This window comes from Pezoporus flaviventris, unplaced genomic scaffold (genome assembly GCF_033815535.1).
Source record: "Pezoporus flaviventris isolate CSIRO_AGI_PZ_B2104156 unplaced genomic scaffold, CSIRO_AGI_Pfla_v1 ptg000025l, whole genome shotgun sequence".
Lineage (NCBI taxonomy): Eukaryota > Metazoa > Chordata > Aves > Psittaciformes > Psittacidae > Pezoporus > Pezoporus flaviventris.
In genome coordinates this window covers 7279568-7305162 of record NW_026892573.1, presented here as the reverse complement: position 1 = coordinate 7305162, position 25595 = coordinate 7279568, and the positions used below count along the sequence as shown (strand labels likewise).

Sequence of the window (25595 nt, the reverse complement as noted above, 5' to 3'; positions counted from 1 at the left end):
CAACTGGACAGAGTTCATTAGAATCCTGAAGAAAAAATTTCCCATCGCTCAGCTGGTTGCTGCGAAGGCTTCTTGCCCAAACAGACCAGCAAGGTCTCCAGTCTCATAGCCTTCAGGGAGTTTATCTTTTCGGAAATGAAAGCAGGCAACAGGGAACCTGAGCTTTCCAGGATCCCTGCAGCACCCTCACATAGATACTCTGGGTCCAAACACCATGGCAACTGGCCACCAATGGATTAGACTGCCAGGGTCAGCTCTGAATGATTTTGCTGGACAATATCACACCATCTCACCTTCCTGCTGCTGTGCAGGGCCATTTTTACAGGGTAGACCTGGAGAGCCTTTGCTCACTGAGAACTTTCCTAGGATAATTTTCTGAAAAAAGGAGCTTATCAATCCAAGTTGATGCATGCTGACTCTCTGTCCCTGGAGACTGGGACACTCATCCCTGACAGGCATCCTGAAAGACCTTCTCAAAACATGGAGTGATTTTTGAGTCCTTTCTGTGAATTCCAGTTACTTTTATCTTTCTGGGTATATTAACATTTCCAGGCCTTGTGCTGTTCAAGGACTCTGACTGACGGCAATCACCGCTTTTCTTGTCCTTCCTCTGGGGTGCTGGAGACTGGAAATGTAAGAGCACAGACTTCTACTCTCATATGTCACTGTGTACCAGCATCATCCCATTACCATGGAATTGTTCTAACACAGTGGGAGACACAAGAGACTGGCAGATATTTTTTGTTTAAAAGCATCCTTTTAACAGTCTTAAATCAGTCAGCTCTGGCACAGGACCATATTTGTCCTCAAATCCCAGAGGGTTCTCTCTGCATTTTAATGTGTACTTTGAGTGTATGCAATTTGCTGGTACAGTGTATTTTTAGCAAGAAGGTAGGCTTCTTCTTTATTAGCTCAGAAAGGTGAAAGTTTATCATTTAAAGATGTTGCTTATGTCATCTCTACCTAGGGATTTACTTGTTTGAGCTCACTCGCTTTGCTGCTGTGTGATGGTTGCATTTTAAGTACTTGCATTGCTTTATTTAAAAGATCATATTTAGAAACGCCAGACTGCATGCAGTGGTTATTAGTATGAAGTCTAGTTAAATTACTAAGTGCTGGCGCAGGATTTCCTTTGGTCTTATTCACAATTCTGCAAGGCTGCTCACATTTTGTATTCAGCTCCACCTGTAGAAATCTGAAGAATTCACTGACCTCTGTAGAGCTACACTGATTTTATACATTGGTGTGACAAGGCAAAATTATTCATACTCTTAGGTCCCTCCTTCCAGCTCAAATCCTCAAAATTCTGATAAAAGCCTGCTCACTGCACTTGCAGATTAACAATAGGGGATATTACTGTTACAGCTGCTGGTTTAAGTAATGCAGTTGTTCATAGTACTTGTTAAATTTTATTTATGGGGAATTGAAATGCTACACGTTTAAGTCAGTGGCTCAATATCACACAGTGGAGAAGTGGCAGATTTTGCTCAGTGCAAATAGCAACAGGGACAGTCCAAAATAGGCTCCCAGTGCACCAGAGCAGCTTCATCTGTCTTTATTATAGACATCTCCATAGTAATCAGTACCTCAACCCAAACCTTCCCCAGATGTCGCTGCCTATACACCTGTTCCAGTACAGAGAACAGTCAAGGGTCTCTGAGACCAGGTGGTACAACATGGATGGTGTGTGCATGCTTAACCTCTCTTCTTCTTTGCTACTATATTAGCATACCCTTTTAAACTAGTGTCTCAGACTCCTTTGCCCTCCCCACTTTTCTAAAATGCATCATGTAAGTGCTAAGTTGTATTGGGTTTATATAGCAGTCATAGTGAACGTGATGTATATTAAACTTTTCTATACAGGTTCTCTAGCTGCAGCATGTGTCTTTCCTCCCTGCCCTTGAACACCTTTCCTTCTTGAACTTTAGCAGTAAGATTTTGTGTCTCTTTTCCTCTCTCTTCCATCACTTTCCTTTCTTTTGCTCATACTTTTCTGCATTTTCCACTGTTTCTTCTATTTTTTTCTAGCTCTCATTTCCACACAGTGTATATTTTCTTCCCCTTTGCTCCCCTCTTTCTTTCCTTGGGTCTGTGCCTCTACTCCAATTTTCTGTGGCTGGAGAAGTGGTAAGTTTAACTGATGCCAGAAGTTAACACCAGAAAGCAATTATAACTATACCCTTGGAAGTAGGGAACATCTTTCAGCATGCATTAAGGTACAAAGATCATATTCACCAAGGTAATAATTCTATCAACATCACCTTTCCCTGATCCTCCTCATTGAGGCCAGGTTCTGACCCTTGGGTCTCCCATGCTCCCAGCAGCAGCAGTTAGGAACCAGGGTTTGATCTCACATACTCCCAGCAGTAGCAGCTAGGAACCAGGGTCTGCCTGGCCAACCCTTCACACTTCCTCTCCTGGGACAGGTCATTAGCTGAGCTTCTGATACCCGTTTCTCATCTGACAGAAATGTGGAAAGCCAAAGAGAGCTGTCCCATAGGAAAAGTCCATGTCTGGTGTCACAAGCTGGCTCATGCTATGATAAGTTATCCTTCTAAAAAGTTTCTGTTTGTTTCATTTCCTAGTTCCCCTTCTCCTCACCACTTTTTTTTTCCTGCCTTGCATGTTCTGTTTTCTTCCATTACCTCCTGCTTCTCTCAATTCACGTTCTCTTGTGTGCATGCTTGTGCAGCAGATGAGGAAGTTCCCCCTCAACTGTGTTGATCATGTTGGTCTTCCCAAATCTGGTTCTTGCCGTCTAATTTATAGACCTATTCTGCTTGAACCCATTTCAGGCTCCTTCAGTTGATGTGATGACATCCATTGACCGGAAAGCAAAATGTTTCAGTATCTATCTCTCTCAAGCTGGGGAGTACTTACTGACCAGCTCTTGGTCCGTATTTCTACTTAAGAAGATGAAGAAGAGATGTAGGTAGACAGGACAAATAACAAACTAGCAGTCATTCATCCTTCTCTAAAGAAAAGTCACAGCAAGTAGTGCTGGAGGAAGGAGCTGGAAGCTGGAAGGAGCTTTATAGTGTGGGTCTGCCAGAATCAGACCTGAAACTCACCCCTTTTTACCTTCTTATTGACAATCCTATCACAATAAGTGGGCACACAACAGAGAATATAAAAAAAATTCTATGGGAAACAGAAATCAGGGGAAAATTTAGTAGTGCAAAACATAAGACTGCATACACGTCTTAGAGCAGAGATTCAGAGCAGCCCTGTGGAGAAGGACCTGCAGGTGCTGGTCAGTGAGAAAATGAACATGAGCCAGCAGTGTGCGCTGGCAGCCCAGAAAGCCAACCGTATCCTGGGCTCCATCAAAAGGAGCGTGACCAGCAGGTCGAAGGAGGTGATCCTGCCCCTCTACTCTGCTCTCGTGAGACCTCACCTGGAGTATTGTGTGCAGTTCTGGTGTCCTCAACATAAAAAGGACATGAAACTGTTGGAACAAGTCCAGAGGAGGGCCACGAGGATGATCAGGGGACTGGAGCACCTCCCGTATGAAGACAGGCTGAGAAAGTTGGGGCTGTTCAGCCTGGAGGAGAGAAGGCTGCGTGAAGACCTCATAGCAGCCTTCCAGTATCTGAAGGGGGCCTATAGGGATGCTGGAGAGGGACTCTTCATTAGAGACTGTAGTGACAAGACAAGGGGTAATAGGTTAAAACTCAAACAGGGGAAGTTCAGATTAGGTATAAGGAAGAAGTTCTGTATTGTGAGGGTGGTGAGGCACTGGAATGGGTTGCCCAGGGAGGTTGTGAATGCTCCACCCCTGGCGGTGTTGAACAGAGCCTTGGGTGAGATGGTTTAGTGTGAGGTGCCCCTGCCCATGTCAGGGGGGTTGGCACTAGATGATCTTGAGGTCCTTTCCAACCCTAACTATTCCAGCCCTAACTATTCTATGATTCTATGAGTCTATCTCCACATTGCTAGGTAAAAGAGAGCCAGACCAAGCCCAGAAGCTGATTATCTGCTTCTCTGTAAGGCTTGTATTTCACTCTTAACACCATTTTGGAGGGCTCCAGGCAGTTCTTTCCAGGGTGCAAGCTGGTCTAGAGCCTCATCAGCATAAGCACTGCCATAAAGGCTCACAATAAAGCACAGATGCATGACCCTCCTCTTGTGGAAAAAACAAAAGAGGGGGTGGATAGAAGGATGTGAGTCAGCCACAGGGCAAATATGAGCCCTGGGAACACTATGTAATCATGAAAAAATCCAGTCGTTTGGAGATGTGTCAGTCCAGTAATTTATCCTTCATCCCAGTAAAGGCAGGAAAATGTGCCATTGTTGATTTTTATTTCACTTGAGCTGAAACAGCGTGTACTATCGTGAACACGCGTGTTCAGGAAGATGCACTCAGCAGCCGATGAATGCAGGGAAGAATGACCAGGTTGATGAGGAGACACTGTTCAAAGAGTATGTGACATGTGACCTAGCAAAAACTGAACCAAAAATGTTTCCCTTCAATAATATATCTGGCAGATAATCTCCAGACGGAGAAAAACAACTGTGCAAAGCACAGAGGAGTCAATGCATGAACAAAGCACTCACAGCTACATGTAGAGTGGAACTGGATAATTGTTTCTTGCCATCAAAGCACCGTAACTTGTAAAAGGAGTATCAAACAAATGTTTTCCTATAGTAGTCAAACTGCTTTCCAGGTGCCTCTGATCAGTACATGGGCATATGATTCTAGCAACAAAAAAATTTCCCAGATCTCTTCAAGTGCTGTGTCCCTGTGGTATTCGTGAGAGAGAACTGAGAGATTTCAGATGCCCAAGTGTAAACATCTAGAAAATAGAAAAAAGAATAGAGCTAATCACCCTGAGCTGCCACTAAATTCAGTTGTGGCAAATCCTGCACACCCTGTGCTAGGGTGGAATAAGCCAGTGCTGGGAAATGCCCATCTCCTTCTGCTAATTATATGAAGAATAAAGAGGGACATGCCCAGATTTCTTCATCTAACATGCATGAGTCTGAAGCTCAGTGAATCCCTTGGCTGGGTTCTCCAATCATCAGAGCAAAAAGCTGTATTGCCTCTTATGGCAATCTGCGCTGATTTAGACAAGGGCTCTGCAAAGGAAGTATCACTAAAGCCACTCATCCGTAATCTCCACCTGCTCTGTGAGTCATCCTGCAAGAAGGAGGCTCAAGACTTCTCTTGACTGACACTAGCACTGACCTAATATCTGTCCCTTTGTACAGTGTTTGCACAGAAAACCTGCGCCAGCCAACAGTGCCAGGGAGGCTCGGCCAGTGGAGCAGCAGTGTTTGGCAGACAGCAGACCTGTGTGAGGGTGGAGGAAGGAGGAATTGACCTTCACAAGGACAGAGCAAAATCCACCCGCAAGGAGAGAGCCAATGTGGAGCAGTTCTTACAGCTGGAAATGTCGAAGAACTGGAGCTGGTTTCTTGTATCACAAATCTGTGGGAAATTATCCCTGCCTTATTATGTGCTATATTTTAGAGGAAGAAACAACACCACGTTTAATGTGCTGGAGGGTTTTCTGCAAATTATACTGGAACTTTCTTCACAGCTCTCCTGTTTGGAACACATGTCACCAGCCAAGGTTAATTGAGGTGACTCTCCTGCACTGGAGTTTTATACCTGACCATGTAGTCACAAGAGCACATCCTCCCTACGTGACCTCTTTATATTTATCTGAACCTTTCACTTATAATTTCTATCCTTGTGTAGTTTACAAGGTGGAAATCCCTCTTCTTTTGGGTAGAGTCTTGCTGATTGATTCACGGTCTTGGTTCAAACTTTAGACTTGGCCTCCACACCCATCCCATGCAGGTTAATTGTACATCACAGTACAGTACAAAATGTTGAGTTCTGAATAATCTGATTAGTTTTAATTAATCTTGATTGGTCCAGGAATCATCTGGCCCTACCAAGACACAACTCCAAGTTTGACCTTCCTATAGTTAATGATGTTCATACTCACTTCTTCCCATGCTCAGATTTACTTTTTCGCCTGTCTCCTCCCATAGAAATTAAGATAATTTTTAACATCCTTTGGTTGTTTCTTACTAAATACCTTGCTTGGGTTTTGAAAATAGAGTATCAGTGCAGTTTGCATCTTATTTTATATTTTTCCACAGTTGCTAGAGGCAGCTAGGCAATCCCACAGTGTTTGAGCAAAAGTCCCCAGGGCAGCAGAACAATCTGACTGTGTTCTGTTACCACCTCCGCTTATGGCACAGCTTTTCTGGAACAATAAAATTTGATTGCTTCTCATACATTTGTGTATGGGAAGAAGATATAATACTGTCTTCTACTGAAGGAAGATTATATTGGCCTTCAAATCAATTTCAATTTCTCATGAGTCTTCACTATAATTTTATTTCATCTTTATTTTTGGGTATTACATTTTCATCGCTTCATTCCACTTTAAAAATTGGAATTCTCCTGATGCCTTCCACAATGATAAATTAGTTGTAATTGGGAACATTGCCTCTGATGGGAGAGAGTGGTTTCAGGATAAAAGTCCTAAATATTTTACTTTACTTTCTTCTGGTGCTGAAGGGCTTGAATTTTTACTAGGTCTCTTTCTTTTCCCCATATAAATGGAAGTACTCAGGAACCGAGGCAGTGTACAGCACTGTCCAGTGGAGCTTGCGCAGAATGTCTCAAATCTGATGTCCAGCCTTGCTGCTTCTTGGTTACACATGCTGGTAGTGCGTGCACTGAACACAAGACATTCACATTTTGGGAAGATACATGGCCACATTTGGGTATGATGCTTCATGATGGCATTCTGCTTTCCTCTGGAGGTGTGAGCCACCCAATCTGATTGACAGTAGATTTGACATTTTTTTTCTTAGAAGGTCTCTTAGAAGGATCTATGAGTCCCACTGGTCTGTACACTACAGGGCAAGAAACATCATTTCACTATACCAGCATCAGGCCAAAAGTCTGGTCTTGAATTCACAGCTGTCGGTAGAGATTTCTGAAATCTTTTCCTCATGGTTTGATATGTGAGAAAAATAGACAGCTTGTCAAAGTCTTAAAAAGACAGCATGTCAAAGGTTTTACCTACCACCTTAGGCCAAAGTGGGAGTCCCAATGAAACTGAAAGTAGAAATTGTCTTGTAATAAGGATGCTAAGCAAAATTTAGCAAGATGTAGGACAAAAAGATTTGGGGTCCCTTTTTGTATCAGGTTTTATCTGAGCAGATATGAACTTTAGTGTAACACTTAGGGACTAAAGTTACACTTTCTTATACTTCAGATCTACATTACAATTTCATGGTAGAGCAGGGATGGCTGGCTAGTCCCATTGTGCTCTTTTTTAAAATCCGTTACTGGGATATTAATGGAACAGGATTATATGAGACATTAGTTTTGAGAAGTTTGGCACTGATAACCAAATAGGTATTCATTGACTTTGCAAATTAAGATGTATGTTAATATATATCTGCATATAAACATATAAAAATTAATGAATAAATGAATGTGAGAGTGTGTGTGCACCTTCATATATATACACACACATATATGCACATGTTTTTTCTTAATGCACTACATGACTGAAAATACTTAACCCTCTTACTTATGGTTGAGATATTTTAATTTTCTGCTGCTACCCTTAATTACTGGATGCTAAATATAAAATCCAAGCCTATTAAATGTGTACTGAAAAATTAGGAACCAGGATGGGGACTCTGAAGGCAAGTATATTATATCATCATGTGATAACCTGATAATGGTGATATTAAGCCAGAAATTAAACACCTTGAAACATGAAGTAAGCCCAGCTGTGAGGCACAGCCTGAGCAACTGGGGCATTCCCCTCTGTGATTTCTGAGGCTCCTTTCTGGTATACTACTTCAAACTACATGAATCTCTGAAATGGAGGTGTTGCCAAAACTTTCTGGTAGAGGTTTTGTAAGTTCCTTTTTACTTGTTTTCTGAGAAAGTCTTTGGCATTGTTCCCCTGACTGTTGGTTTCTTTTTATCCTGTGACCCTGGTTCCCTATGAAACACCCAGCTACACACACCTTAAAGTCAGTATTAGTCATGCTTCACTTAAAATTTTCCCTCTGGCTCCCCACCCATTAGGCTGCCAAGGTAAGAAAGTTAAAACATGCCTGTTTGGGTAGGGAGGGGGACAGGGGAGCTCAGCAGATGTCAGGGTACCCTTAGCCTCCCAAGCTTCCCACTGGGTGAGAGAATGACTGCTATCCTTGCACCTTCTCTCCTGACCAGGTACAAACACTCTGTCAGCATGTCTTGGACTGTCTCCAAAGCCATGTCTTCCCATTGGCCCTGTCCTTAGAACAGGTATAAACTGTAGGGGTGGATCAGCAAGGTGTACTGGCCCAGGAGGGGGCACGGAAGAAGGGGTATTTTGGTTTGGGAACTCCCTTTCATAGGTGAGTTTTTCTGCCTCAGTCTTACTAGTTTGTCTGAATGAGTAGCTGTGTGTACAGCCTTACTGTAGAAGATGACTCAAGAGGACACAATTACCTAAGGGATTTTATGAAGAGATCCTGCGGTATTTAAAGGTACTTACTGCTGACTTATTTAGGAGAAAAAGTCTCACTTGAGGAGTGGTGTTTGGAAAGGCTTCTTTAGATCCTGTCTTTGCCTCAGGACATTGGTGGCCCTGATAGCGTAGTTGATTATGGGTTATGAATAGTGCCCACCCAGGGGCATTTGTAATGCTTCCTTAGCTTAAAGCCATGGGAAAGCTCTGTGGTGGGTGGTAGCTTTGAGGTCTGCTTTTTGCTCATGACCTTGCAGAAGGCAAAGATAATTTGGGAGCAGACAACAATAACACTTTAAGGCTCCTATCAGTGTAAAGTGTGTCTCTGGAATTAGTGTCTAAACGAAGTCTGGCATTTTATCCCCTTCCATGGCACAACCCAAAGGACACATTCTTTTCCTCATTGCCAAGCTATCCATGTCATGTCCTTGTGTGCTGCTGAGCTTTGCTGATTTTGAGTCTGCTCTGCAGGATCTCTCCAGAAAGGCAGGACATGCAAGCTTTAGACTGGATGTAGGAAAAAGCACCACAGCTTGTGTCAGTAGGCCTTTGGTTCATCTTACTCCTTGCAAGCATGTAGATAGATTCTTCCTGGGAGAGTAGAGGTTGCTATTTGAGCTGCAGTGGTCCTGAAAGTGAATGGTAAAATGAGAGACTCTGCAGAAGGGTCTGCAGGTGGACGCTGGCTTCTTTGTCTTTGAGCATTGGCTTGGATGTCCCATTCTTCTGAGAATGGGTCAACATGTTCTCAAACCCTCTCCAACTGGACCATCTGCTCACCCACTCTTACACTTCCAAGGCAAGTTTCACCTGTTCAGCCCAGCTAGCTCACATGCAAATAACTGCCTAAATGCAATCAGAAATTTGAAGGGAAAGGAACTGGGAAGAGGCCAGTCTCAAATTGTACCTGGTGCTAACAACTCAGTGAAGGTGGCATGGCCAGAGACATAACTTGGGTGCTCTCTTTTTGTCACGCATCTTGGTGACCTGCTGAAGCATGTCCTTCTGTCTTGCTTTCATCTGTAACAGTTTTTTTTCTCCTTCCTAGTAACTGGTGCAGTGCTGCGTTTTGGCTTTAGTCTGATAACAATGCTGATAACACACCGATGTTTTAGTTGTTGCTATGTAATGCTTACCCTGAGCAAGCCAAGAGGAAGCAGAGACAGGACACCTGACCCAAAGTAGCCAAAGGGGTATTCCATACCACAGCACGTCATGTGCAGTATATAAACTGAGAGGAGTTACTCAGAAGAAAGATCACTGCTCAGGTTGGCTGGGTATTGGTCAATGGGTGGTGAAAAAATGTATTGTGCATCACTTGGGCTTACGGGGTTGTTTTCTTTCCCTTTTTAGTTTTATATTCTCTCCCACTGTTATTTTCCACATCATTATTATCAGTATCAGTAGTAGTAGTTTTATATTATACTTCAGAGATTGGACTGTTCTTATCCGAACCTGTGAGGTTTATATTCTTTTGATTCTCCTCCCCATCCTGCCCAGAGAGGGGAGAAAAGTGGCGGGTGTGTGAATGGCTGCATGGTGCTGAGTTAAACCACGACACCTTCCCACCTGGTCTCTGCAACTACTTTTCCTTTCTGTGGCAACCAAAACACAAAGCTATAGGAAGGGCTGATGCACAGGCTGGGTTTGTGCTGGCATGGAGTCAGTTGTAGTAGGAGTATGCCCAGGAAATAGGAAGGTCCTTGAACATGGATGGACAGTGTGCTCCTACCCAGGTCCGCAGACTGCCCAAGTGACTGTATGCCTGAGAGGCTGCTGTAGAAGCACTGAGCTGTTCCCTCCACACACCACCACAGCAGGATCTAGGTGTGCCTGATAGCAGCTTTATAAAGGGAATTCCTCATGCTCCAATGTCTTCAACGGTTAGGTCAATGAGATTCAAAATTAAGAAAAGAAAAAAAAAGTGAATCTGAGGGCGCTGGTTTTAGAGCATATTCACATTCCTGACCTGGGCTTAATATTTTCTCTTTTAGTGATGAGGGACCACCAGAAGAGACTGCTTGTATCTGCAGTAATGAAGGCCTTCAAAGATGTATGATGGCTCTTAAACTGGATTATCTTTCTCATTCTTTCTGGATTGTTTGTCCTCATAGCCAACCAAGAAAAAAAGATTAAATTGCAGCATGCAAGCAATATTTCAGCAATGAGCAAAGCACCCTTAAACATCCTGAAACTCTGGTGAGAGACTGGCTGCAAGGAGAAACCAAGCACAGGGATTTCTCTGCTGTGGAGTGGTTTTTGGTCTGGGCCTCAGAAGGGGCCTTCAGCTCCCCTGCCAGAGGCTCCCTTGCATCCAAAATTAAAAGCTGGCAATAATGTAAGGGAAAACTACACGGAGAACAGAAACCCTCTTCAGGGATTTCTTTCCCAAAAAAATTGTGTGTTACAAAACACAGTTCCACTCTGAATGAATCATCCCGTTGCATCTACCATGGCTGCTCAGAATCATCCATCAGTTAACATGCCCAGCATCTCACAACGTCTGGAAATGCAGACAGCAAACATGGTGAGCAAACCTGCCAGCTGCTACTCGAAGCATTTAAGACCAACGTGAGGCAATGAGAGTGGTGGAACAAGGTCCAGAGCTTTATTTCTCAGGTTCAGAAATAAAGGCTAAAATTTTGCTCCTGTGAGCAGCAATGTGACTTGAGAGACCAGGTTTCAGCCTCCAGGTTAGGCAGCTTTACCCTTTCAGCTGTACAACCAAAATGAGGAGAAGCAGTGGTGGAAATCTGGCCAGTTTTTCTGAAAGGTGAAAAGGGAATTTGGGGCAAAGGATGCTATTTAATTTCTTTGGCTTCCTTAAGCTGTTGAGTGGTGGAGAAACAGATGTAACTACATAACATCAGCTAGGTGCAATTAATTATATTGCTGGTCTTTGCAGATGTTCAGAAAGATTCCTGTATATACACAGCACAACAACGTCAGAGGCACAAGACTGCATAGCCACATGGGGGGCGTTATATCACATGGCAGGTCACAGTTGGCACTCACCAGAAAGCTGAAAGGCCTGGAAAAACACTGGACTCTCTCAGGGAATCTGCATTTACACTTAATTCACATTGTCTTTTAAGTAGGCTGTCATTTGGCTCAGATATGTAGGAAATCAAAACATTAGCCCAGGGATGGTGTCACTATTGAAACAGCACCTGACAACTCCTGAGTGCAACTACTTGGTTATTTCAGAAGCATCTTATTTCTCCTATCAGCTGGAGGGGCAGCAGGTAATTTCTATCATGCCCATCCCAAATGACCAAGAGAAACATCAACAGCCCTTAAACAGGGGAAAAAATCCAGTGCCTTCTCTGCTGCCAGCACAACATGCTGTTGTAGCACAGAGGAACGTGCACCTCAGAAGGAGATGCTGAGGAGAAGAATGGGCACCCCTTTCTTTAGACACTCTTAGGAACTAAAGCAAAATATAAGCTATGGTAACAGGATGCATTTGACGAAGGCAGAGGATATATCATGAAAATGAATGGGATAATGCATTGCTTAAAATAAAAAATGTAGTATCACGGAATGTAATAATGGTTTGGGTTGGAAAGGACCTTAAGGATCATCTAGTTTCAACCACCTGCCATGGTAGGGACACCTTCCACTAGAACAGGTTGTTTAAAGCCGTGTCCAGCCTGGTCTTGAACACTGCCAGGGATGGGGCAGCCACAGTTTCTCTGGGCAACCTGTGCCAGTGCTTCACCACCCTAATAATAAAAAATTTCTTCCTCATATATAATCTAACTCTCCTCTCTTTCAGTTTAAACCCATTACACCTTGCCCTATCACTACTTACTCTTACAAAAAGTCCCTTTCCAGATTTCTTGTAGCCCCTTTAGGCACTGGAAGCTGCCATGAGGCTCCCTTGAGCGTTTTATTCTCCGGGCTAAACAAACCCAGCTCTCTCAGCCTATCTCCATAGAAGAGGTGCTACAGCCCTTTGAGCATCTTCGTGGCCTTCCTTTGGACTCTCTCCAACATGTCCATGTCCTTCTTACACTGGGGACCCCAGAGGTGGATGCAATACTGCAGGTGGGAACTCACTGGAGTGTGGTTCAGGCTGCAGTAAGATTGCTCTAGAAAATCTCTCTATGTCTCTGGTGTAGCTTTGGACTGAAAAATTATCTTTTTCTAGAAATACCAGGGCTTCCCTGAATGACAAGCAAACATACATACGAAGGGGTAACTTTTGCTGTCACTTAGGGGTACCAGTCACTTAATGACTTAATTTCCTGTTCTAATGTCTCCTTCAAGCTCATTGAAGGAAAATATCAAAATATTATTTAAGGGAGGTGGTCCCTCAAGGGAACTAGAGGCATTGCCAGTAATTTAACTGTCAGGAGCTTTATTCTTCAGAATAAATATGGTGTCTTTTTCTTTACTACATTTTTTACTATGGTACTTCCACAGAAAAGTACCCTGGGCTTCAGCTCCATGAGTAGAGACATGCAAGAATACCAAAGGGAGAAATGGTAGTAAATGGGAACATAGCATTTATGCAAGCGTTGTTAAAGCTGCTTGTAAGGATCCCTAATGAAGATTGTCTTGAATCCTTTTGCAAGTAAATAATAATAATAGTAATAAAGATCTTATACTTTGCACCCAGATTTTAACTGATGTTCCCCACTATTTTGCTGGTGAAGTGAAGAAGGCAGCAGGATGCTCTCACACCTCCAGAGGCATTTCTCTCTTGTAAAATGATGGTCCACTTACAAAATGCAATACCTGTTTCTTGCTCTTTCTTCCCCTGCACTCTGAGTACTGTTCAATCAATAAAAACCATATCTTCAGCCAGTAGTAAATCGAGTTTATTAAAACAAGGGTTTGACAGTTAATTCAATTGCTAACAAAGTTAGAGTGTGGTCAATACAAAAAAAAAGTGGCCTCATAAGTGAGATACATATATCCTCTAGATGCAAAATTACCTAATATGGTGCATTGGATGGGTACAAACAAAAACACATCAGTGAGAATATACTGTGGCTAATTTTTTTCCATTCTCTTGTAGTATTTAAGGTGTGCACTCTCTCATCAGAGGCTCCAAGTCACCCTGCACGGGTCTACTCCTGACATGAAAACTACAGAAAAAGAGTTTGCCCCCTTCCTTCTAATTATTTGCCCACTATCTCTCTGCACAGGCTACCATTTGGGTTCTATTCCCATTGTAAACCAGTGGTAATATTTGATTTTCCTTCAATAGCATGGGACCAAGCATATTCCCTTCTCCTTCAACAGCATGGGACCAAGCACTGCAGGAGTTCACATGGCATCATTTGGTCAACTTGCAGGTATTCCACTTAGTTACTGAAATATGGATTTGGAACATGAACTTTAGTGAAGACTTATGATAAAACTCTGTGCTTACATCAAAGCCAGCATAAAGCGATTGAAATAGATTGACTTTGCAATTGAACATAACCCTTACATAGCCAAGAAAAATGTGACTTTCCCAGTGATTTGCCAAGTACTTTTTCACCTGACCAGCAATGATTTGTTTTCTGCATATTTCATACACAGCTGAAAATAGCTAGCTGCAGTTATTTTTGTTTGGGAGCAATAATGTTCAGTTTGTAGATTGTTTTCTCCAAGGCAGTTCAGAGCACTATGAAAGTATCTTCACTGAGAGAAGCCTTCCTTTGTGTGGATTCCACATGGAGGGAAAGCATTCAGCTTTCTTTTTTAGTTTACTTATGGGACAGGCTGCTTTCCTGGAAAATATTACAAAACATTGTCTATTTTTTTTTTACAGAATGAGGTGATCAAATGTAAAATTTAACCGCAGTCAAGCTGAGTCTGGAGCATGTTTTCACTTAATTGCAAGTGGTCTGATTTTTAGGACATGCATTTTAGAAAATATTTGGAGACTGAAAAAATGGAAGCAGCCAAATTACACATACGTGTAGCTCTGCATTGCTTTATAAACAGCCCTTGTCCTCCTCCTCCTCTGCTGCCCCTCTTCCCTCCTGTTCCTGTTTTAGTGTTTTCCCCTTGCATTCAGTGTCAGGGAGTTCAAAGTAACTGAAAGTTAATCCTATGAAAAAAGGGACCAGTTTCCTCCTCGGAGCAGGTAGGAGGTGAGGGATTAGGGATGCCTTTGGCAGCAGTTTGCTCTCAGACTGACTTACCTGTGTGGAGGAAACCACTGCTGAGCTCCCTAGCTACTCAGGAGTATTATTTGGACCAAAATAATTTTAAAGTTTATCTTTGGGCCCCTGCATGGGAACTGAGCTCCCTAACCTTGCTTTCAGCAAAGCACTGGCAACACTGCACATCAAAGCAAGTGCTGCAACAACCTCAAAGGAATTGATGCACACACGAAGAGCTACAGCCTGGTGCTCCGGGCACCCACATCCTGCCCTCACTGCCAGCAGTCATCTTACTCATGCTGACACCATTTGCTTGAGATCTTTATCTCACCTGACAACCACTGAAATGTTAAGCAGAATACCTTGGTGGCCCCCTCAGAGTGGAAAATTCAGAAATGTTAATGCCTTCTAAGGAGCATGAGCCACTGCCGGGTCCTCTTTGGTTCTTTGCCTGCTTTGTAAGTCAGCCTCAGCAGAAAGTATCACTGTTGCTTTATGTTCCTGCTACCTGCAAAACTTTGACCAGTATTTTCAACGGGAACTGATAGGGCCCTGTGAATCTGATGGGTATCACAGTGTCTGAACCACGCACCTCTGCACACATAGGGAAATGGAGCACAGAGAGGTTCAGACACAGACACAGAGGTGAGCAGTTTCTCTTCAAGTCACCAGTTGAGTATTGTGAAATGAGATAAATGGACTCAGGCAGCAAGTTACATCCTTTTCAGTCCCTTTTCATGAGGACAATGGGCACTAGAGATGTATCTGTGTTGCTGCATAGGAGAGGACCAGGGATAACACTGAGGTACCTGACCTGTGATCATCCTACCTTGCTTTTAGCCCCCACAAGCTATTGCCAAGACACTTTTTCTCCAGAGATGCCTGGCATCTGTGCCAGCCTCTGGCAATGAATAGTACGGACCCAGTCTAGATGTCCCGTCAGGACTATATATACATCATTCTGCAACTCTGGACCAGCTACCTGCGGTACAGACTTCTGATTCTTGCTTTGAAATTTTCAGCAGCAAAGTAATAGAGGATGGGATCAAGGCAGCTGTTCATGGCAGCGAGGCAGAGAGTGACCACCAGTGCTTTGTGCACAGGCAGGTTGGCCTGGCTGCAGCTGCTGTACATCAGGTGGACAGTTCGCAGTATGTGATACGGCAGAAAGCAGAGGAGGAAAAGGATGAGAGTGATGATGATGGTTGACAGTGCCTTCTTGTGACAGACTGCCTTCTTGCACTGTGGACTCCTGGACTTGAGCAGCGCTTTGATTGCAAAGATGTAGCAGACAATAATGATGCAAAAGGGCAGAATGAAGCCCACAACGAGGACAAAGCTGTTCATCATGAGGAGCCTGTGTGTGCTGGAGGGGTGGAGGTCCAAGCACTTGGCTGGGTTTATGTACCCAGCAATTCCCTTGGTTAACAGAGGGCTGGAGACTGCCATCACAAAGACCCATATAATCACGCATATTATCCTGGCATAATTCATGTTGGTTACTTTGCCGTGTTTGAATGGGTAGACAATGGCTATGAAACGAACCACGCTGAGCACAGTGAGAAAATAAATGCTGCAGTACATGTTCACATACAAGGTGTACGTCATGATCCTGCAGACAATATCACCAAATATCCAGTGTGATCCCAACAGGAAATAAGTGGCCCGAAAGGGCAAAGTGCTCACAAACATGAGATCTGAAACAGCCAAGTTCTGCATGTAAATGTTTACTGAGGTCTTCCTCTGTGAAGGCTGGAAGAAAACGTAAATGGAGAGGCCATTTCCAACAGCACCAAAAAAGAAGATAAAAAGGTAAATGGTGGGATAAATAACTTGCTTGAAGCTATCAATCGTACACTTGAAGGAGCTGTTAGTGAAGTTGTCGACTAGCACCATCTTGGAAATATCCATAGTCAGGAGCCAGGCTGTCTGTCTTTCTGCCAGAGTAAAAAGAAGTGGCGTGAGTGCTGTATTACAGGCAGGGCAAAGAGTTCAGCTATTCAGGACTATTTTCTTGAGGGCAGAAATAGTACGATGTGGATGGCAGTGTAAAGTAAAGGTTTGTTACTGAGTAATTAGTTGTGATGTCCCAGCAAATACACATCTCAGAGTGTAAATCCTCAAGTCATCTCTGTACAGTTTCACCATTACAGCAGCTGGTTGTTGTCTCAGCCTATGAAAGTGCTCCCTTTTAAAGGTGAGTGCTAGTGTGTGTGTTTTAATGGCAATTCTCAGATGTTCTCTGTGCAAAACAAGCCAACTTGCTGTCAGCCATTTTGTAGCAGGCAGTTTTTGAGTCCCCAGTTACCTACCATGGAAACATCAAAATCAGAAAAGAAACTGCTGTCCACTGGTAAGTCTGCAGTTCAGATTAGGATGAAAAGCCAAAAGAACTGAATTTGCCTTTTGGAACTACTGAATTTTTTCTGGTATGTTGTTGGCAGTGTGTCACTGAACTTTCCCCAGCAATACCACAGGTATATTGATACATGTCAGAATGTATAAATTAAGGAAATTTTGACCTTAAACACTGTGTAAACACTGTGCTAGATAGGCATAGCTCCATTTTTAACTCCCAACTCCTTACACTGAGTATCTTCTTTCCTGTCAGTTTCTGATGGATGCTTGTCTCTTTTTGTGGGGCCTTTTCTTCATTTACCACTTTGTCAACCTCTTTTGTGCTCAGCTGCTCTGCATCAGTCATCTACACGCACTGCAACTTCCAAGGCAGCCCGTGTTTGCAGCCCTAATGAAAATGGGCTGCGTTCACAGAGAGTGACATTTTTCCTCCTATGAGGCTATAATTCAATCCAATCAAAACCACCCATCACTAAAACACTCTAAATAATAGGGTTTTTTCCTCATTAGAGTCTATTTCCTTGATGAGCTCCTGATTTCTTCTCCCAGCTGACTTACAGCTAGTAGTATTTTGAAAAGGAAAGTTCAGTATTGTTGCTTGTTTAATAGTGGGAGTAATTCCCTCTGTGCATCTGCCAACATATTCTAGAGACAAAGCATGGGAAATTTTAGCCTAAAAACCAGAACTACATGGCCTCCTAGATGCATTAGTTTGCCCCATTGAGAGTGATAATGAGTTGATGGTGCACAGCTGTGTCGTGTCTCTTATTCTGAACCTCACTGGCTTCACAATTTCAAATTAATTTATTTGCACAGGTGGAGAAGCCCTAGGTGGAAAAGTGGGTTCTAGATTTGGGTGCCCTGGAATCCCAGTTACCCAGTGCAGTATTCCCAGTGTGCTTAAACACTGGGAGGTAATTCGCAAACTCAAGCCATGGTGTGGGAGCCTGAGCTATGTTTAGGGCAATGAAGCTGGTGAAGGACCTGGAATACAAGTCTGATAAGGAATAGCTGAGGTAACTGCCGGTGTTTGGTCTGAAGAAGAGCAGGCTCAGGGAGGACTTTATCACTCTCTACAACTGCCTGAAAGGAGGTTGTAGTGAGATGGTGGTTGGTCTCTTCTCCCAGGTAACAAGTGACAGGCAATGGCCTCAAACTGCACTGGGGGAGGTTTAAACTGGAGATTAGGAATAATTTCTTCACTGAGAGGGTGCTCAGGCATTGGAACAGGCTGCCCAGGGCAGTGATGGAGTCACTCTCCCTGGAAGTGTTCGAAAACTGTGTCGAGGAGAGCCTTAATGACACAGTTTGGTGGTGGACTTGTGTTTTGGGAATTCTAAAAGCAAGGATGCTTGAGCCATAGAGAAACAGCTAAAAGGGCTCTACCCGCAGGCAGTCCTGGGGTAATGGTTGGACTTGATGATCTTAAAGGTCTTTTCCAACCTAGGTGATTCTATGATTTTGTGTTAAGAGCAGCTCACAGTATCTTCAGGGCAGCATCTCAGAGACAATCTGGATCCCTTCATACATCAACCAGATGTGCCCTAGCGGTCACATTTTACCCAGCCCCACTGCAAAAGGGAGCATGGGAAGTGCAACCCTTAGGCTGGGCTCTCAAGCACCTACCCCCCACATCATGGGATGGGAGCCTGGTGGCTTGGGGAAGAGGACATTCACTTACACCAGTGTCATGCCCATCCCTGAAGTGCTTGAAATTATCCCTCCAGAAAATACAGTACATATTGAGCTTAGGAGCGCTGAAGACTTGAAGGGGGCAAACTGCATATTGGGGCTCAGCAATGCCCCAGACCCACTAAACACATGCTCTTAAAGGAAATCTCCTTTTTTGAGACACTCTTTCCTCATGGAGGGGAGAAACAACATATACTTCCTAAGAACAAGTCTTTTTCAGTCAGAGGGGTTTTGAATGGGTTTGGTTTTCTGTAACAAGTGGCTGACATACACATTTTCTGTACAGGATGAAGGGTCAGCTTTTCTCCTGACTGAATCTGATCTCCTGATTTTGCAGGGAGACACTGCAGCCCGAGGTACCGCAAAGGGAAGAGCCCTTTTAGCTGTTTCTCTATGGCTCAAGCATCCTTGCTTTTAGAAATCCCAAAACACAAGAAAATATCAGTGAAGATATCTGCAACCTGTTGAAGCATTCCTGTTGTGTGTTAAACCTGTGAGTTACAGCAGTCAAATGAGGATGAAGAACTTGGAGCATGGACAAATTCAAAGCCCTGTTGAGCACTACAAGTGATGCCTTGTGGCCTGCAGCTATCTGCTGAAGGACAAGATTAGGGCAACAAAAACTCAGTTGATGAAAAGCCCTTGTACAAGCACAGAGGCTGAGGCACTTTTCTCAGGCTCTTCATAAGGGGTTATGCAGCTAACAACTACCATTAAAACTGTTTTCTTCTTCCAGCTAAAGACCTTTAGGAAATCAGATGCACATGTGTAATTGAGAATCTTCCAACCTGGAAAGAAAGCCGGTTCTTGGCCTCCTCTCCAAGTTATCCAAACAGAACTTTCAAGCCATTATAGGATGTCTAAGAGCAAAAGGCTGGAAAGCAGTCATCTGAAAGCTGTTCACCACTATGATGCCTGCCCTCACTCAAGAGTCAAGAGCAATACATGCAGTAATCATGCATAGATGCTCGTATTACAGATCAATGTAGAAAGGAAGGTGCAGTGAAAGATACAAGCAGCAACAGAGGAGAAAGGGAGAATTTTATGCCTCCTTGAAGCCAAGAGTTGTTTACTAGCCAGCTAAGGCTAGGAGATGGCTATTAGATAAATAGAAAGAATTGGTATCTAAGAACATGCAATAAACTTTGTTTTCACCAGAGCATCCAGATGGTCTCCCGGGTTAGGAATGAACAGGGTGGGGTTGGGGTGAAAGAGTGGACCTACAGAGTCCCCCAAAAGAAGGGAAATTGGTGGTAAGATCTAACAACCCCCTGAGGAAAAAAAAGGGAAAGATAGGGACAGTCTGAAATGGGAATCCCTCTTAAGCAGTACTGCAAGGTTTATCCGATGCATACCCTCTAGCATGAGATTTTTCTGTGTATGAGTTTCCCTGATGGAAGCTATCAAGCAGGAGCACCTGACACACGTCTCAAGGCTCTGACAATCACCTGTCAGGAGACAGAGCGCCTTTCAGCTGAGCAAGAAAAGGGAGGCTTTTCTGAAGTAAATGCTGTGTAAGTAGATTAGGTGTAGAGTTTGGTGGGGTTTTGTCTTCACCTCTGTTAAGTGTTTTAGAAATATTCATGATTTTATTAGTATGGATTTTATTAACAAATATTTGCCTCTTATTATAAATTGCATATATATGGTAAATTATATATATTTATTATGAAGAAATATTTTGCCTTTTATCTTAGCCTGGCTTGAGTGTGATTTAAGGTAAGGGGATAACAGAAAAACATTCTTTGCCTAAGGTGAATCCAATACCATTAGCAAACAGATGGGTGTACAAGCCAGGTAGGGAACTGATGGGAGCAAAATTAAGAAGAGATATGTTTAATTGGAGGAGATACTAAATAAATAAAAAAATTCCCCCAAAACATCGTATTTTAAGCTCAGGATGCAGGTAGCAGTCTAGCAGCAGAGTAAGGGCTACCCTATAAATTGCCTAGAGTGTGATGTGTATGGCTGCCTTCCCGGGGCAGGTTTTGTGCATGCACGTGTGAGACAAGCAGCTGGCGACATGGAGGTACAAGGATGGTTCTCTTGAGGCAAGAGTGGCTTGGCAGGCGCAGGGCAAGAGCAGGTCAGCCTGAGGAGCAGACCTCATGAGATGCCTGTGCAGATTGCTTGCGGGTGCAGGAGAGGAGCTGGTGTTGGCTGTGGTTATTGTGGTCAATAGGGATCAAAGTGGGACCTTAGGGGCTCAGCTACAATGCAAGAGAGAAGCTCAGGTCAGACCCAGTGTTTCAGTGCATGCATGAGGCAGTAGAGAGGAGAAATTTAGGTATGTAAGGAACTGAGGGATCTTTGAGGATAAAGGGCAGTGATACAGTAATGAGAGACTGCACTGTACTAGGAGTGATCCAGGCTGCTGGTGCTGCAGACTGAAAGGTTTGCAAAGGAGTACTTAATGAGAAGAAGGGGTTCTGATGAGCATAAGAGGGAACTGATGAGAGCTGAGAGAGCAGTGAAGTCACATCCAGTGCACCTCTGACAAGGTCAGAAAGGAAATAAAGCCTAACTGCAATAACTAGGGAAGGCAAATCCAACTGCCCCAAATCCAGTTGGCTGGCACCTGCTATCTTGAGCAACTGATCAAAAGCAAATCCTACATGTAATTCTGTACCAATGCTCAAAGCCAATAATAGGACTGGGGAGCTGGCAGGCTTGGTATGAAACAGCAACCCTCGTGCAAGAGGAACCTCAGGGACCTGCAGGAGAAAGGATAATCACTGGGAGCCTGTGTTGCCATGCTACCAGTGTTATGGTAATGATAGTGTAGGATGCACAGGTGGAGGAGCGGCACTGTGCATAAAGGACTATATAATTTGCAACAGCATAACAATATTATGGCTAAAGAGAAACAGTACAGAGTTCTTGTAGGCAAACATCCCACAGACTAATCATAAAAATATAGAACAAGGAATGAACTAACAAATTTCTCATCATAAGGATGACAGTCATCAGAAAATGTTAATTGAGAGTAGGAAGCTGAAAGCAGGTAGCAGTAGCAGGAGATTTTGGGTGCCTTTATAAAGATGTGATGCTTCAGCAAAATAAGATATAATAGCCATATGCAACAAAGCCTGATTGCTAGAATAATGAGTCCTGCAGCCAAATCCGCAACACAAGATGGTATTCGGTATTTCATCTTTAGTGCTGCACATGTTCAGCAGGTTTTGGTAGAGGGAGTCCTGTACTGGCAATCACAGTAAAGCTGTGTTTGGCAGCACTGTGGGACAGAGAAGCAGTACCAGAGGGAAGAAGCCCACAGAATTAGGGAGGTCTTTAGAAAAATAAGCAGAAAATTCAACAAAGCCTGTGTTGGAAGCCTACATTCCTAAGGAAATAGACGTTTTAATAAATATTGAGACTTAAGTCTATCAGTAGAGTAGTTAGCAAGACTATTGTAAGGAGAAGACCACCAGTTAGAAAGCAGAAGGCTTATCCAACAGAGGAGAATAAGAAAGCCTGTATCATGGCAGATCAAATATGGAGGAAAAAACTAAAAGCATCTAATAAAAAAAGTGAAGAACACCTGGTAAAGGATGTTCAGGGTGACAGTTTTGTAAACCCGTTGAAATATGAAATACTGTTAAGGAACTGGCAGGGTTGCTTGGTGGCAAAATATCTTTTAGGGACATGAAGGACATAGTCGAGAAACTCAGTGAATTCGCTCTTCCCTGCCAAAGTTGTTGGGGTATTTTCATGCCTGATGCAGCAAAACGGTCAGAGGAGCCAGGTCCACTCAGTGGATGTGTGCAGGAAGTATTAAGCCACCCAGATAAGTGGGAGAACAGCAAGTAATAAGTACCAGATGGCTTTCATATGGGTATCCTGAAGGATCTCAACAATGAGGCTGTCAGCCAAGGCATGTAACCCACCATTACAATCAGGCACAGTGCCATGGAACTGGCATGTCACCAGTGTAGCTCTCACATCTACAAGAAGGGCTTGAGAGGGCAGCTCAAAGGCCACAAGTAGGTCTTCTCAGTGCTGGGAGCTATTGACTGCCGACACTGATTTACACCTTTGGTATGTTGTGGGGGTCTGTAATGAAGAATGAAGGCACTGAGCTCATTGAAATACTAGTCTGATGAGAAAGAGTTAGCATGTCTTCTGAAAAGGGAGATTCTGCCCCATTCACCTGCTGAAATGCTGTGAGAATGATGGATGAAGAAGGTTCAGGGGTCGTTTTATATGCATATATGGATATGTATGCATTTATACGGTTGCATTTGTCAGCCTTTGACAAAGTTCTGCACCAAGGGTTTCTTAAGGAACTAAGCTGTCAGAAAGCTGGAAAGCATGTTTTTTTGTGCCCTGAAAGCTGGTTGAAGGGGAAGAAGCAAAGTGTGGGGCTTAATGAATCAGCAGTGGAGTCTCTAGAGCTTAGTACTTGGAGCAGATTTATTCAATATATTTATCAATAACCTGGAAAAGACAGTTATCCAGGTTGGCAGATACCACACTGAAAGCTTGGCAGATAAGCATTAGTGTATTATAATGTAAGGTGATGCATGGTTTGAAAAATAATCTGAACCATGTCTACATAATATGAGCTTGAAACTGGTTGTTACATTCAGGAAAGGGCATTTGGCATTGTCATCACTGACCACTTACTCAAGTAATTTCTTCATTGACTGCAGCAGCACATGCAAACAAAAATGTCAACAAAATGAGTGGCATCATCAAGAAGGTTATGGGGAACAAAGTAGGGTATCATCTTGTATAACATCTCCATATACCCCAATAATGACCAGCTCTGGTCTTTGTATCTAAATAAAGAGATTATGGAGTTAGAGAAGGTGCAGAGAGGGGCAAATGAAATGATCAAGGAGACAGAGCAAGGACTAAAAAGCTTGAGACTCTTTAGTACAGAAAGGAGGTGGCTGAAGATGGATGTGGTCAAGGTTTACAGAGTCATGAAGGGTGAGATACTGTGAATGCACTCTGTTATTCATAGGGCCCTGCAGTACTGGGAGGTGAGGTACTCAACAGAGTTGTTGAGAGCCTGCTTTCAAACAGAAAAGAGGGTGCTCCTCTGTACAGCACTGGGAACTTGTTGCCACAGCAGATGGCTCAGCAGGTTCAAAACAGGACTGGACAAATGCAAGGACAATAAATAGGAAACAGAAGACTGGGCAAGGATGTGCTCCCCAGTGCCCATAGACAGCATTCAAGAAGCTGGGTAAATGCAAGGGGAAAGCACTCCAGAAGACAATCAGGCAGGTGATCAGGCTCTCATGTTGTCTCTAACCAGCCTCTCCTATTGCCACCATTAGAGATTGAATACTAGGCTAGATGGACATCAGTATGAGCTGCCAGCAAATGTCTTACAGTCACAACTTGCTCCTAGTTCCTGGAAGTGTTAACAACCGTAGCTGACTTCACTGAGTTGATCCAAATTCCTGCTGGTGAGGTGAGACAAATGCCTGCAGTGATACTAATACAGATTCCACTCTCTATGTCCAAAACCTATTACTGGGAAAGTAGCATTAGTCAGCAGCCTCAGGCTACCCCCAGTTGTAGTGAAGGACAGTCAGTCAAGCCATCCAGCATCTCAGTGGACAATGGAATCAATTTCTATGCCATGTTTGGACAGAAGGACACACTGCTTTTGAAGAGGTAAGGTGAAGGAGGGCTGCTGCTAACAGTGTAAATATGAAACCTCCACTGTCTCTGAAGGTTAACTCTCAGTTTCCAAAGTGCTGATCTTGGACCTGCTGCTCTGAAGCACTGCATTCACTATAACATCGGGAACTATCAAAGAACACAGTGTTCTGCACATGCAAAGTTAAGTAGGGAAATCAGGCTGCTCATTCAAAATAGAGGTATTTGCTATGTTAAGTGATAAATATATAGATCCTCCTATATGCCAGGAAAAAGAGATGCTCTCCACATCTATCACAACTCTGTCTGAAGAGGACCCCAAACACCACAGTCTCATGTTCATTACCCAAATAGGCAGGCAATTACAATATCATTGCTGTATAGGGGATCACTTGCATTTGCCACTGCACTTCTGAGAAAAACAGAAGCTCTCATGGTTTTTTTAGAAGTTTCTATTGGCTTGCTTCTGGCATTTACTTTATGTTTCAGGGACAGCGTTACCAAGAGTAAATGTACCAGAATGTAATATTTAGAATTAACACTAAATTCATCAAAACATGGCATTTTATTAACCTTTCTACATGCACAATAACAGGAAAAGAAAAATAAAGAGTCTGACATTTAACACTTTTTATTTTAGAAGTTTGCCATAAACCAAATATGTGGTTTTCATCTAGTTAAAGAAAAGACTCACAATCAGATCCACAATTTGATTGTTAGCTTCCACCTGGCAAACATGCCTAGTAACATAAATACACTCTTCTGCCAAAAATATTTCTAAAGACCAGCTTTCTCATAGAGAACTTTAGTCAACAATCACAGCTCCTGGCAAATAAAACCTTATTGAAAGTAATAAGAAATACAAGTAGGTTGCATTTTAATCATTGCAACATTTTAATCTACATCAGAAAATGCAGACAAATCCTGTCCTACCTCAACTCATGAGCCTTCTGGTGTGTTCAGTATTGCCTTCTTCTGCTTGCTGTTGTTCACAACTTTCAGGGTTTTTTAACAAAAGGGAAAAACACAAAAAAACTTGATGCAAAACCCAAGTGCTGTTTATGCAGAAGCCACAGAAAAGTAATGAGCAGCAAGAAAGGGAAGTAAATCCTGATTGAAAGGTCTTCCATCTTCTTAAAAGAGAAATGTTCTCAGCTCAAGGAGCTGTGCTAGTAATCACGTGGCAATCTTTCATAATTTTCACCCAATGAAAGAGGCTCTGCAGCTACGTGGCATATTGGGAAGTTTCCTGGATTTCTGTATTTGGGCCCACACTTCTATATATATGCTTTCAGCAATCAGGGTTGCTCAAAATATTAGAGGA

At 43.2% G+C, this 25595-nt stretch overlaps 1 protein-coding gene across 1 annotated transcript; it reads right to left on the bottom strand.

Annotated features, from left to right (window-relative positions):
- Positions 1–13311: 13311 nt before the first annotated feature.
- CYSLTR2 (cysteinyl leukotriene receptor 2) lies at positions 13312–25546 on the bottom strand. The gene is made up of 2 exons (XM_061457362.1): positions 25205–25546; positions 13312–16542 (listed from the first exon to the last, which is right to left on the bottom strand). The coding sequence occupies exon 2, from the start codon at positions 16514–16516 to the stop codon at positions 15584–15586; it is 933 nt and encodes a 310-aa protein (XP_061313346.1). The 5' UTR covers positions 16517–16542; positions 25205–25546; the 3' UTR covers positions 13312–15583.
- Between the last annotated feature and the right edge of the window lie 49 nt (positions 25547–25595).

Bases quoted from the DNA above. Each gene is read 5' to 3' on its own strand.
- CYSLTR2 (XM_061457362.1), bottom strand. From the start codon at position 16,516: ATGGATATTTCCAAGATGGTGCTAGTCGACAACTTCACTAACAGCTCC.